The 15,617-nt window shown below is 38.5% G+C and overlaps 1 protein-coding gene across 2 annotated transcripts in view; it reads right to left on the reverse strand.

Moving 5' to 3' along the window:
- Positions 1–15,617, reverse strand: part of LOC150090421 (lysophosphatidylcholine acyltransferase 1-like) — a 347,274-nt gene that overhangs the window by 191,877 nt on the left and 139,780 nt on the right. For both annotated transcript variants that reach the window (XM_090369114.1, XM_090369115.1), the window contains exon 7: positions 14,493–14,551. In XM_090369114.1, coding sequence (XP_090225240.1) covers positions 14,493–14,551 — 59 coding nt within the window. The remainder of the gene's footprint in view (positions 1–14,492; positions 14,552–15,617) is intronic.

A 15,617-nucleotide genomic window follows, 5' to 3' on the forward strand; every position in this document is an offset into this window, starting at 1 on the left:
GAGCTGATAGAAAGATCAATGGCAGAAAACGTACGGGTAGGCATATGGAAAAAGGTGTTTGTTCCCACATTAAGAAGGCAGAGGTCATTGTCAATGAGTATACGCTCTATGACTCGTCCCCTTCTATTAATGCTAGCACTACCCCACAGGGTGTTATGTCCATTAAAGTCCCCAAGAAGTAAGAAAGGGGAAGCAACTGCATTACGAGATCATCAAGGTCTTTCTGGCAGATGTCAGTACCAGGTGGCAAATATATAGAGCAAACGGTTAGTAAAAACCCCACTGTTATTCGAATTGCTACTGCCTCTATGCTGGTAGTAAGTTGCAGATGCTGAAAAGGGGTATGGTTGCCCACAAGGATTGCGACTCCTCCATGAGCGGGGCCATCTCCAGTTCTATCCTTGCGAATGATAGTAATGCTGTGCATCCTGGGGTCATCATTTGCCCTTAGGTAAGTCTCCTGTATACAAAAGCACGATGGTTTGTGCTTTTGCAGGAGTGCCTTGATGTCTTCTGCATTTTTCCAGAATCCACGACAATTCCATTGTAGGAATTTAGCCATTATTTTGGCTTGGTGGGTCCATCAGGCGGCTTCCGAGGTGCTGAGGGCTTACTTTTATCAGTCTTGGATTTATCTTTTTTGGGGAAGAATGGACGCTGTCCCGTGTCCGTTTCCTCCTCCGCAAAGAGTTCCAAGACTGAATCTTCGGGTACCTCCTTCTGCTCGACATCCATTTTTCCTTGGGTACTAGGGGGGACTTCCCCTTTCTTATTCTTTTCTTTCATAACTACCTTTGTTACTTGTGGAGGATTAGGAGGTACCGATATAGGAGTGGCAGCTGATTGTCCTTTTGTGCAGGTTTTTGAGAATTTAAGAGATACCGCGCAATGGAAGTGAAAGACTCCTTTGGAGGAATGGTCGTGTCCGTCTGAGTTTCGACGGAACGTCTCCCTGCTACCTTCTGGGCGTAGGTAGGTTTGTTGATATTCAGGGGTTTGACCGATTTCCTTGCCTCCTGGTATGATATATTTAGCTCTGCCTTCAGCCGCTGAATTTCTTTTTCTTCTTTCCACCTCTGGCATGCTCGTGAGTAGGCCGGGTGTTCGCCTTCACAGTTAATACAGGTGGGTTTAGTGGCTGAACATGCTGTTGTTTCGTGGTCCTTTGCACCGCACCAGGCGCATGCAAGGACTCCATGGCATGCCATTTGAGAATGTCCATACTTCTGGCATTTAAAACACTGTAAAGGGTTTGGAACGTGTGGACGCACCGAACAGTTGATGTATCCAGCTTTAATCCCGTCAGGAGGTTTAGGAGAGTTAAAAGTCAGGATAACGCTCCTGGTTTTAACAATATTTCCATCCCTTCACGCAGTAATTCTCTTGACGGCAGTAACTCCCTGCGGTTTTAATTCGGAGCAGATTTCCTCCTCGGTTACGTCAAGAAGGTCCCACTCCGAAATGACACCTCTCGATAAATTGAGTGTTCTGTGTGGTGTCACTGTTATAGGGATTCCTCCGATTGATGTTACTCGGAGTAGATGTTCAGACTGCCTGTCATTTTTTGTTTCAATCAAGAGGTCCCCAGAACGGAGCCTCTTAACTGACTTGGGTGAACCTGCTAACCCATCCAACCCTTTTTGGATAAAAAAGGGTGACATTTTTCCAATCGGTTTTTCATTCGTGGAGTGCATAATTAAGAACCTTGGGACTGGCCCTGATGGTAGTTCGGTTCGCTGCCTCTTATTAGCAATAATGCTATCTGCTTCTTTTTCAATTGTTTCAGATAGGGACCGGGTTGGGCCCCTGAAGAAGTTAGTTTATCAGGATTCATAGAGTTTTTTATATGGTTCAGTGCCCGGGCTCCCCACCCACCACGGAGCCCAAAGGAACGCCCACTACCCGGCATGCAATAAATGCGCTCGGGAGTGGGACGCCAGGGCTACCCAGACACTATACCCGCACCGCCGCCAGCCTGAATCCTGTCCCTCGGACCATGAGGGTAGGGGCGTGGCATTGACACAGTTGACCCTCGCAGGCGAGCCTACTAGCCGAGTGATCCTAGACGGGCCTTCCAGGACCACCCATCTTGTCGAAGCAGGGGCCAAAGTGGTGTATTGAAGCTGGGCCCCTCAACCACCAGGATCCCCCTTTCCGAATTTCCACGGGTCGCAGCGCACGGCAAACACGCCGGATTCCATTGATGTAAGCCTGGAACCTGGGCTGTGGGCGTTGGATCCCAGTGATGCTAGTCTGGAAGTCCAGCAGCGTCACTGGGAGGTCCCCTCACCACATACAGGTGCGCACGTCGAGGGGTGTTGTACAAGAAATGGTCAGGCCACACCTAGAGTACTGTGTACAGGTCTGGAGGCCTCATTTCAGAAAGGATGTAGAGTTGCTAGAACGAATACAAAGAAGGGCAACAAGATTGGTGAGGGGGAACAAAGGGGTGCTCTTACCAAGAAAGGATAAGTCCTGCAAATTGCAGCGCCTGGAGAGAAGGCACCTGCGAGGTTGGTTGTTGTTGGTGTTGTTTAGGAGCATTAGCAACTAAGGCCATATTGCTCCGGGAATATGCGGTGGTCATTCCCTGACCTTTCCGCATCCTCCGTATTTGGTGGTGACGGGCTCAAACCCCGGTCTAATCAAGAAGCGTGTGCTACGCACTGCTGCTCCTTCCCATCTGGCTACGGAGGCGCCTACCTGCGAGGTGATCTGATTGAGGTGTATAAGGACTTGAATTGGTTGAGCAAGCTGAATGCTGATGGGATTTTTCCTCTTGCTCAGATTAAGAACCCGAGGTGGCATAGATTCAAATTGAGGAAAGACAGTTGTAGAATAGATGTGCGGAAATTTGCCTTTAGCCAGCAGGTGTTTGATTGATAGAACAGACTTCCATATTTTGTTGTGGAAGTTAATAGCCTAAATAAATTTAATAAATTAAATTTAATAAATAAATGCTGGCATGATCCTGCCACAAATGGTGGCAGGATCATGCCAGCATTTGTCTTTTCATCCAGATTGCTTCTTAACCCTTTGCAATTCTACCAAATGTTTTTCTGTATTATTTGGATTGGTCTGACGGCTTTATTTTCTCTCGATCCTGTTTATATTTCTCTCATTTTGGAAATATTGGATGACCAATACCCATCTCATTATCAGCATGTGGCAGGAGAACTGTATGTTGTTTGTTTGTTTGTTATTTGGAGCATTAGCAACTAAGGCCATATTGCTCCGGTGATATGCGGTGGTCATTCCCTAACCTTTCCACATTCTCCGTATTTGGTGGTCACAGGCTCGAACCCCAGTCTAATCAAGAAGCATGTGCTACACACTGCTGCTCCTGCCCACCTGGCTATGGAGGCACCAGGAGAACTGTATCTTCTTTATCCAACTTCTCATAAATTTCCATACTTCGATCAGTTAGTTTATTCTGTGTAAGATTTGCATCTTTCTCCTTTGTTAATGTTCCTAACTTGGGGGCAGTCTTTGTGTGGCTTGGCTGGCTTTGCATTAGTAGAATTTGATATACTCTTGGTCTTTGTTGCCATCAGTGTGATTCACTACCCATGAGGAAGGATCTGTCCAATTGAAAAAGAGATATTTTAGGAGGAATTGTAATATCAGTCAGTGTTGAAAACACTTTAGTATTTTTGAGTGCATTAGAATGTTATTTGGAATGCGTCATGTTTAATAACTGTTTTTTCTTGGGAAATTCTGGAATGAATTTACTATGGGTCAGCAACATCTTAACTTTTTTTGTCTAGGGACCAAAACATAAAATGTTAATGGCCATAAAAACAGTTTGTTACCTACTACATTACATATTTTGTGAAACAGAATTTAATTTTTATTTATTTGTATTTTTTTACAGTTAAATTTTTCATATACAGTACACCCCCGCTATTCGCAGGGGTTACGTTCCTGAGAAATGTCGCGAATACCGAAAACGCGAATACTGAGTTATGGCTCCCAAAGAAATAAAGGGGTTCCGTTCCAAAGTATGAAATATATAAGAAAAACTAGTCAAGAATTTTGTTTATGTATGTATTATATGTACCTTCATATGACTATGTACATAGACAGTACATAGTGAAATGCAAGCATATGGCATCGAAATGAAAATAAGAAACAGTTTAATATTAAATGTAATATTTATTAGAAATTTCAAACAAATCTTTCAAACTAGCGCCTTTGCTAGCTAAAAAACTTATCCCGCCAGTGCTATCACCAGTTTCGCTAAAGTGTTGATAAAGGAGTTTTGCCTTTTCACGAATAATGAGTGAACTTAATGGAATTTTATTTTAAGTTCTATCCACAGATTTAAAGCTTTTCCATTTTTTCTAATTTAACATCACGAGTTACAGAGCAAATTTTTGAAGCAATTAGCACATTTTTGCGGACACCATGGTGGATTTTTTCTTCCGATTTCTTGATTGATCGTACCGGTGACTCATTGATTTTATAATGTTTTGCCACCGAGAAGACACTTTCACCATTAGAAATTTTGTCTAATAACTCAATTTTATTCGCCAATGTCATCACCTTCTTTGATAATTTCACATTCATTTCCCTTGTTATTCGTAGCCATATTTTTGTACGGGTTAGAAAGAACTTGTCCAAATAAAGTCAGTTTCTTCCGTTAACACCCTCGAAAAAGTCTGTTTTACACTGCAAAATGGTAGATTTATCAATTTTGTAAGCATATCAATTTATAAATTAATAAATTTATTCAATTTTAAAAGCATATAAATTAAAAACAAACAACAAAACCTTCCATGGCAAGTGCATAACACATACCGAAAAAGGATTAGCGAGAAACATCCACACTCGCGATTTTGTCACCCTTCTCCCCCCACCCACTGAGCGCTGTTTTGACCGGGAAAGATAATTTTAGCCACGCCCATGTTTTTTTATTGCGGAAAATGTTCACGGCGCTTTAAAATTCACATTTTTTTTAGGTTTCATTTTATGTTAAATCAGTGACCGCGAATACGCGAAACCGCAAATAGTGGGGGTTTACTGTATTTAATAACACTGGTCAACAAGGTTTTGCTAACATGGGTGAAAAGTAAGCATTTTTTGTTAATTTGTATGTGCTGATTACAAATATGTCAGTAAAGTTTCTATCACATCACATTTTTCTAATTTTAGGAAAATGCAAAAACAGTTTTAAAAAAATGTAAAATAGCTTCAAAATCAATGAAATCAGCCAACATCACATTCTACCTTTCCTGGTTGAATTTATTGTAACAAAAGAGACATATTTGTGTTCATTAATGGTAAACTAATACCTCTTTTTAATATTATGGCCCTGAGGAGTGGTCGTTCTGAGTTTTTTGCTATAATCCTTATGCAGTAGCACGTTTGGACCCTACTAAATTTCTGTCAGCCAGATGCCTCTGTGAAAGACAACTTGTTTACAAGCTGTCTTTGGCCCTTAAATGTACATTTTTGGGGTTAGTTTTGTTTTGCAAGATCTAGTTGTAGGTTGTGGTGTTTTAAAGTTCTGTTTTAGTCTTGTGAAAACACTGTGTGTGCATTAATTCACCAAACAGTTTTTGTTATGTTTGTGGATAATTTATAGTGAAGTGGCAATGTTGATCAATCACAAGGTGAAATAAGCTTATTATTTTTATTTTGGTTGTCATGTGGGTGATCAGGATAAAAGGTGGGCACTGCATATGTGCTATATAACGTGCTATGTAAATCTGATTGGAGGGATGAAGGGGAACAATTCTGAAATGTCTTTTGCTGTTCCGATGATCTGGTGAGAACCAACAAGTCACCTCAAAGATTGTTATTTCTGCCTCACAAATACTAACGGGTTTTCAAGGAAAAATAGAGTTAAAATAAAATACCCCAACCTTCTGTCCGCAATAAGACCAGTGCCACCCCAAAATAACTTATACACTTGGAGGAGTTGAATCAAAGCCGGTAGCGGAGGAAAGGGACTTGGGTATTACAATATGGTCAGATATGAAGTTCTCCGAGCATTGTAGACTGGTTGCAAGGAAGGCCCATGGTGTCCTATCGATGATTTATCGAACAATAACTAGTAGAGATAAGGACGTCATAATCCCATTATATAAGGCTATTGTGAGATCACACTTGGAATACTGTGTTCAAGTATGAAGACCATACTTAGAGAAAGACATTGTTCTTCTTGAAAGGCTCAAAAGACGGGTAACTCGTCTGGTGAGACCAGCAAAAGGCATCCTTTCATACCAACAAAGAAATACCGTTCAAGGTTTAGACCTAAATGGATGTCACATCTACTACTGAGACATGTGGCAGAGAAAAAATGCATTGATATGAGGAAAGACTTCGAATATGTGGGTTGCAGAGCTTCGAAACTAGGCATCTTAGAGGAGCCTTTATTGTGGAAGTTTTATTTTAGCCAGCAAGTTATAAATTACTGCAATAAGTTACCAACATGGGTGGTAGAGGTTGACAGTTTGGGGAAATTCAAAGGTAAGCTAGATAATTACCTAAGGGAGGAGGGAAATACATAGGTTGTCCATTTCCTTTTCTCTTATTAATTATTATTATTATTATTATTATTTATTTATTTCTATTCCCATTCCTCCACCTAGTTGTGAAGAAATCACTATTCCAGAAGAAGAAGAGCAAGAGTCACTAGAGCCCATACGTGTCCCCTTCAATGTTTGTTTGTCATTTGGTTTTTAGGAACATTAGCAACTAAGGCCTTATTGTCCCAGGAATACGTGGTGGTCATTCCCTGACCTTTTCGCATCCTCGGTATTTGGTGGTGATGGGCTCAAACCCCGGTCTAATCAAGAAGCGTGTGCTATGCACTGCTGCTCTTCCCACCTGGCTACAGAGGCTTTACCTTATCAGCATTAAGCTTACCCAATTCATTCAAAGCTTTAAAACCTCAATCAGATTTCCTCGCAGTTAATTGCTTACTTAAATCCAAACAGACATTTAGAAAGTTTAAATATGTTATTTTTTATCCATTGAATGTTCACTATTCATCATTTCTATTTCAAGGAATTAATTTTACAAGAAAAGTAGTCAAGTACATTTAGATAAGTAAAAAGTCACAATTTTTGGAAAAAAGGAACACAAAGCCATAACATGAAAATGTGACATGCTACAAACTTACTACTGTCATTTTCATTTCCAGCACATACAATTTAGTCAAAATCAGTTGATTTTGTTCATATTATCAAAAAAAAGGTTTAAAATTGTTGGCTAGTGCAATTAAATTTTAAAAAATCTAACAATTATTATGTAACCCAATGTTCTTATCATGCATGTTATAATAATATTATTATAAACAGAGGAATTAAGAATATAACATTATTATATACTTTGGTCCTTGATTCCATGGACATTCCTTCAGGTATGCCAAGATGGGCTTGCTACCTGGGATTCTAAACCGCTGATGGAACTGATATTCAGGTGACACTCGAGTCAAGTGGACTTAATTTCGGTGAAATCCAGTTGGTCTGTAATAGTTAAATCCTCTGCTTGCACATGCATGATGGTGGGACTGGTAGTAACTCTGGGAATAACTCCATGTCCCAGGTGAAATACGGCACCTAGCTTACTGGAAGTGACCACCAAGCCAATGTAAGCAGCGGTCAAGGTGTGGCACCAAACGGAGGAATGCCACCAATCTGTATTACCAAGAAATGCTAAGTGGTGGATTACTTTCATCAATCAGTGCAATACCACCACTTTGTTTACTAGAGACGAAGTGGTGAAACCAATATTTAGCCTCCAGAGCAAAGCTCCGGCAGCTGAGACTTCCCTGCCCTCAGACAAAGATTTACAGATATAGAAATGACTTGTTAGTAATCAACTACCCTACATTTATACAGGACTTTCCTGGTATTTATCCTCAGGAACTTACTGTGGAGAAAACTATTTACAATAACTATTCAGTTAATTACTTAGATTTGGACATTAATATCAGTGGCCCTCAAACTGCAATTAACATATATAATAAAAGAGATGCTTTTAACTTCAATGTTGTCACTGCATGCAAATATAATACTCTCCCAATGCATCAGAATTGCCATATTTGCAACAGAAACATTCTATTTTTAGGCAATATCAAATTATTCCATAATAAACTGCTTGGTATAATTTCCGTTCAGCTTTCCTTTACAATCATTTTAGGAAAGCACTAAATATCATTGTTTGTTTGTTTGTTATTTGGTTTTTAGGAGCATTAGCAACTAAGGCCATATTGCTCCGGGATATGCAGTGGTCATTCCCTGACCTTTCTGCCTCCTCCGTATTTGGTGGTGACGGGCTCCAACTCCAGTCTAATCGAGAAGTGTGTGCTACGTACTGGTGCTCCTTCCCACCTAAATATCATGAAATTTAAAAAACTTATTGATAATAATATTGATATTAATAACGTAATTACTAGTCAATATCTTCTTTTTACATTCAGGCTTGTACATAATGTATAGCTATATACCCCGCCCCCCCAAGCCTCTGTTGTGTCTCATGGTGTAGAAAGCCTGTGCCCATGGATTGGCTAACTATGGGGATATTATGTTCTGTTTGTCTCGTATTGCTAACTGTCTTGTGATTATTTTTAATTTTATTCTTCTTTTTAGACATTTGCCTATCTAATATTTGTAAAAACAATACCATTACTGACTTAAACACATGAGGCATATGGCCAGTCCTATGTCCAGGGTACTACTTTAGGTATGGGTGATGCAATTGCGGACTGCCCGAGCACCACTACATTCCTCTTCTTCCAATTACTTTTTGCTGTTCTTATACTCTACATCTTATATCTCATGCGCGATTAGGCTGGTCGAAAGCATTATCAAGATACTATTTTTCTGCTATCACTTCTTTATTCTTCTAAGACAAAGTTCAGTCTTTCAATGCTACTTTGTTTGTCTAATTTTCTCCCCTTTACTGACCCATTTGCCTCACCTGTTTAATTGCCTATTCCCCCATCGCACGGGTACGGTCCACTTTGACTAAGTCGCACCTGCTTCCCTCTACTCTCGGGATTACTTTAGTTGTTATAAATTCGCTGAGAACTATTGGCCTACCTCTTTGGTCTCCACTACAACCCTGTTATGTTCTCTTCACTTGGTTCGACAGTAAGTTGTCATATCCTATTTCTTTCATCCTGATATTTCTCATTCTTTGTTAAAATTCAGGTAGTGTGGTTTGCTATTCATTATTATTATTTTTTTCTTTAACTGGAATCAATTGGTTTTAACTTTAGCTTAATTTTGCATTTTACTTGTTATTTATTTTAGTTTTAATTTGATTTTGCTTTCTATTTATTTTTGGTCTGTCGGGTTGGCAATGATGTATACGTTTGTTAGCCATTTCTGCCTGCCAAGTATACATCCTAACAGAAACAGAGGCCTTGCTTACTGCTGTGATTCCTTTGGTTTTGGCTGCCGGCCCTTGATGATGTAGCTAAAATCTTAGGACCTACAGCATTAAGTACTATTTATAGATTTCAATTTAATTTTATTTATATAATTTTTCTATTATTCCTTTAGTTTTTCCATACAGCTGACCATACAGGTGTAACTACACCTGTCAGGCCAGCACTCCTACACATATACTTATCTATCTGCATATTAAGGATATATATATATATATATTCTTAAATTGTTTTTCATTAAAGTAAAATTCATTTCATCATCATCATCATCAGCTATTTTCAATCCACTGCAGGATGAAGGCCTCTCCAGCAACTTTCCAGTTCCTTCTGTTTTGAGCACTGGCCATCCATTTACTACCCACAAACTCATGAATTTCATCTATCCATCTCCGCCTTTGTCTTCCAGGTTTTCTTCTAGCTCCTCTTGGATACCATTCTGTTATTTTCTTAGTCCATCTGTCATCATGTCTTCGAGCTATGTGTCCTGCCCAGGACCATTTTAGTTCTTTAGTTTTGATAAGAATGTCCTTTACTTGAGTTTGTTGCCTAATCCATGTGTTTCTCTTCTTATCTAACAGTCTGATTCCCAATATGATTCGTTCCATTCTTCGCTGTGTAGTTATCAGCTTCTCTTCCATTCTTTTGGTGAGTGCCCAAGTTTCACTTCCATAAGTCATGGTGGGGAGTATACATTGATTCATTATTTTACGTTTCAGACAAACTGGGATATTGCTCTTCAGTATGTGACTATATTTCCTGAATGCTATCCATCCAAATCCAAAATTTTTTCTTCTTTTGACTTCCAGCCACTTATCATTATTACAGCTAATAACTTGTCCCAGATAAGTATATGACTCCACCTTTTCAATTACTGCTCCTTCAATCATTATTTCCCTTTCCGTGGCATACTTGTTCATCATTACTTTTGTTTTAGCCATATTCATCTATAGTTCAAAATCCTTACTAGCTGTGCATAACTGATTAAGATTTTCCTCTAATTCGTTGGGATCGTGGCTAATGACCACAATGTCATCTGCAAATCGTAAATGGTTTAGGTACTCTCCGTTCACATTGACTTCTTTCTGCGACCAGTCTAATCTTCTGAAAGCTTCCTCAAGGGCAGCAGTAAACAGCTTCGGAGATATTGTGTCTCCTTGTCGAACTCCTTTCTCAATTTTAAATTTCCTACTGTCTTTGTCTAGTCTAATAAAGGAGGTAGCACTCTCATATATTTTCTTCAAAATCATAATATATGGGATATCAATGCCTTGTCTTTCCAGTGCCCGAAACATTGCCTTATGCTGTATGGAGTCAAATGCCTTTTCATAATCCACAAATGCCAGGCATAATGGTGTTTTATATTCATTTGCTTTCTCCATTAGCTGTGATATTACATGAAGGTGATCCATAGTTGAGAATCCTGTCCTAAAGCCAGCTTGCTCTTTCGGTTGATTCTCATCAAGTATTCTGTCTAATCTGTTAGTAATGACCCTTGTGAACAACTTGTAGATGTGGGATAGCAAGCTAATTGGTCTATAATTTCCAATTTCTGATTTATCTCCTTTCTTATGCAGCAAAACTATGATTGCATTATTCCACTGCTTAGGTGTTACACCTTTTCTAATGCACTTTGTGAAGAGCCTTGCCAGTTTTTGTGTTATGTCTCTTCCTCCCAATTTTAACAACTCTACAGTAACTTCATCTTCCCCGGGCTTTCTGATTCTTCATTTTCTTCAATGCATGTTCTACCTCATCAGGAAGAATATTGGGTATGTCGTATGTGTTGCTACTTTGCAATCCATCTTCCCCACTGCTGGTATCATTCCCTCGCTCCTTGTATAATTCTCTATAGTAGTCTTCTGCTATTTGAATTATGCCTTCTCTGCTGTTTATAAGTACACCATCGCTATTCTTCAGTTTCAGTATCATTTGTCTTTCTGTATTACTGCTCATGGCTGCTGATTTAATTCCTTTGTTTTCCCTTAATGCTTGTTCTACTTTTCTTGTGTTAAATCTTCTTATGTCCTCTCTGAGTCTCTTTCTAATGGCTTTGCATAACTCAGTATACTCAATTTTCTCCCTGTCAGTGTTTTTCTTGCTTTTCATTTGTCGTCTTCGGTTCATCATGACAAGTGTTTCTTGACTAATTTTTTCTTCTTTGGATTTCTTTTTCCCTATAGGTTTCTTGGGCTTTATCACTTTCAAAAAGTTGTAATATTCCTCGTCTATATCTTGGTCCTCAGCAGTCTGCAGAAGCTCATACTTGTTCTTAAGTTCCAGTACATACTGCTTTTTTCTCCTCTTCTGTTATCTCAAAGACCTTTGTATTATTTACTCGGGTCAGTTTTTTCCTTTCCTTTCCTACATCTATATCAAGTGTACATCTTACCATTCTGTGATCACTTCCAACATTTACCTTATTCAGGACAGTAACATCATTCACAATATATCTTCTGTTAGTGAGGATGAAGTCGATTTCATTAGTAGTTAATCCATTTGGACTCTTCCATGTCCACTTTCTGTTCACCCTTTTCTTGAAAAAAGTGTTCATTACTGACATTCCTTGGGATTCTGCAAATTGCACAAGTCTTTCACCTCTTTTATTTCTTTCACTAATTCCAAAATTTCCTATAGTTCCTCTTTCTACGCTGTTTTGCCTTTTTCCAACCTTAGCATTGAAGTCCCCCATAATAATAGTGTAGTGGGTTTTCTGCTCATCTAGAAGACTCTCAATTTCAGTGTACATTTCTTCAACCTCTTCATCATCATGGCTCGATGTTGGTGCATAAATCATTATAATCTTTAGCTTGTATCTCTTAGAAATCTTGAGTATTAGTCTTGACACTCTTGGTGATGTACTTTTGAATTCCAAAATGTTGTTTTTAAAATCTTTATGGACCAGAAACCCAACTCCACCTTCACTTCTTTCACTGTTTCCATTGGTGTACAGCAGATTTCCACTTGGTAAACTTATAAGTGATTCATTTCTTCTTCTTGTTTCAGCCAAACCGATGATATTCCAATTCACATTTTCCAATTCCTTTTCCAGCTCTAATATCCTGTCTTCACCGATGAGTGTTCTTACGTTATAACAGGCCAAGTTCATTTTCCGTGCATGGCAGCCTGATCGTACCCAGAGATTCTTAGCACCCTCTGCTTCCACTCTGATCCTCTCGCTGCCATAAGAGGGAGAGTGAAAGCTGCTGGGGACTGAGGGCCATTTGTTTCGTCGTGCTTTCATGTGCTGGAGGGTTTGGTCTTTTCCTCTTCACGCTGACCAGGCGTCTTGAAGAGAACCACTCTACACGTTCGTTGCCACCTAAGTGACGTAACAGGGCTTACCATCGAGAAGGTGTGCATGAGTGGATTTTAGGGAGGCAGGTCAACCGGACTTCTCCTAAATCTTCTGTAATAGAGAGATATTGGATCCATCAGTGTTTTAGGCTGAGTGTCTGATAACACACAGGATACCTGTTCCCCTTTAAGCCCCTTCATTTCATTTATTCATTTATTTCATTTATATATGAAATGAAAAATTCATTTATCATTTCTGAGATGATGTTTACGACCTGCCAATCTTTGTCAGCAATGTGTTTCTTATAGGATAAATATACAAACTATGCAACAGACTTAAATAAAAATTTTTATTAATTTCTTGCTGACATTAGAAGGGCATTCCAATTATGTTACAAAACTTCTACTATTTAACAAATGGTTTTAGTTTACAATATAAGTAAGTATAATAATATTGATTAAAATTTAAGACAATTCATATAATTAAGTCAAAATTTTGTAACCAAAAAAAGACACAAGAAAAATATATACAGTGGATTCCGGTTATTTGGGCCACCAGTTAATCAGAGCAGCCATTTATTTGGGACAAATCTTAAAGAACAGAACCTAATCAAGAAAACAGCCAGGGTTTTCTTCGCTTAATTGGGGCAACATGCCGTTTAATTGGGACAGGAGATTATCCTGTCAAGATTATCCCCTTCCCCCAATGTCTTTGACTGGACCACGTGGTCTAGTCAGAGACAATTATAAGCCTATCCCATAGTAAAGTGAAATAAGTAGGTAGTAAGTGCTGGTCAACACAATCACTGGTTAGTAGAATCAGCCACTTTATAGAAACAAATTTCAAAAAACCAATTCAAATCATTAAAATGCACTACACTTTCATCGTTATCATGTTTGGCTATAAAAATCAAATTTGAACGGCTTTGTAATATTTTTCTAAAGCACATTTCTGGAGGCCACGACCATAAAACAATTAAAACAATTTTCAGTTTCCGGTTTATCCGGCTTTTCTGTTAGTGCAATCTGTTATAAATGGGTAGTAAACTCAATCTTATTGCATTTGCAATAATATCAACAGCTGGAATTCTGTGGGTTTTTACGTTATTATGGTAAAATGTGTTTCCCCTTCACTGAAATCTTCAATAATATAAAAGACAAACAATTAGTTAGCATGTACATATTACAGTATTAATTAAACTCTGTACATAAGCGTACATTTATTTTTATTTTGCTCACCTGTGGAAAATATTCTTCCAATTTTCATGTATCATTTAATTTTGTTAATTGGATAAAAAATGAATAGCAAATGCTTTTGTTAATTGGTAAGGAATAAAGTGTAAATTTGTGCTTTATATCTTTACTTTTATAGCATGTGGATAATATTTCCTCCTATTTTTGCTTATTAGAATCGGCATTTAATAGAATCAGCTTATTAGAATCAGCATTTAATTCAAGTCATTGAATTAAAATTCAATCTGCAAACATAATCACAACAACCGGCACTTACTACATATCGTATAGTGAACAGTACTTTATTATGGAGAGTCTATCGTAACATGATTTGATCATACAGTGAACCAATTGTAAAGCAGGGTCCACTGTATTTTTAACTATTTAGGTGAAACTTTGCATAATTGGAGCAGCCGCTTAATTAGGTCAAAGCACATTAGTCTCAATGTGTTCCAAATAGCCAGAAGCCACTGTATATTAAAAATTTATTAAAAAAAAAGGACACAAAATAAGTATCCAGCACAGGGTAAAAAAAAGAAAAAAAGAAAAAGAAACAACTTACCACCTTATTTGGATATTTGATACAAACAGGCTGGACGGGAACTCCAGGATAAAATGCACCTTCATAAATATTTCATATAATGTTAAATGGCTTACACAAACATTAACAATATATTAAAAGCATTTCTATATTAAAAATATGGTGGGGAAACATTAAATAAACAGGATTGATCAAAATTTTTATAATCAAAATGCAAGGCACAGTCAATTCATTCTTGGGGATTAATTAGAAAGTAATTAGCATTAGTAGAGGCATACGATGCAAGAAAGCAAGCTTATGCAGCATCAGCCAAAAAAAAAAAAAAAAAAACTCTCCCATTTCACCCCTCCATTCATTCCAAATTCCTGTCCAGCTCAGCCTTAAATTTATTTAAGATATCAACTTCCACAACAAAAGATGGAAGTCTGTTCCACCAATCAACCACCCACTGGCTAAAGGCAAATTTCTGCACATCTATTCTATAACTGTCTTTCCTCAATTTTAATCTATGCCCCCTCAGGTTCTAATCTGAGCAAGAGGAAGAATCCCATCAGCATTAAGCTTGCTCAACCCATTCAGCCAATTCAACCAATAAGGCCTTATACACCTCAATCAGATCACCTCGCAGGTGCCTACTTTCCAGGCGCTGCAATTTGCAGAACATAAGCCTTTCTTGGTAAGAGCACCCCTTTGTTCCCCTCACCAATCTTGTTGCCCTTCTTTGGGGTCACTGCCACCCATGTGCAGTACCTTGCATTTGTCAATGTTAAACTTCAACTGCCATTTCTCAGCTCAACGACCCATTCCACTTAACCATCCCTTTATCCTTAGCAGTAACTTGTCCTTAATGCCAAATTTCTCCAGTTTGTACAGCAGTTTTCATGTGCAAGGGTATCAAAAGCCTTCCTGAAATCCAAGTATATGATGTCAAAATTATTTTTTGCATCCAGATCCTTGGTCACTGCATCATAGTAACCTATCAGATAGGTTAGACATGGCTGCCCCTTGACAAATCCCTGCAGTGACTACAATATAATTGCATGCTTGTCCAAATGGTTCCATTACTTTTTTTAACCAGCGATTCCATTATTTCCCTTGGAACAGACATTAAGCGAACAGGTCTGTAATTACTCATCACATCTTTTG

The sequence above is a fragment of the Mastigoproctus giganteus genome, chromosome 2 (assembly GCF_048544385.1).
Source record: "Mastigoproctus giganteus isolate SK-2022 chromosome 2, ASM4854438v1, whole genome shotgun sequence".
In the NCBI taxonomy this organism is placed as follows: Eukaryota; Metazoa; Arthropoda; class Arachnida; order Uropygi; family Thelyphonidae; genus Mastigoproctus; species Mastigoproctus giganteus.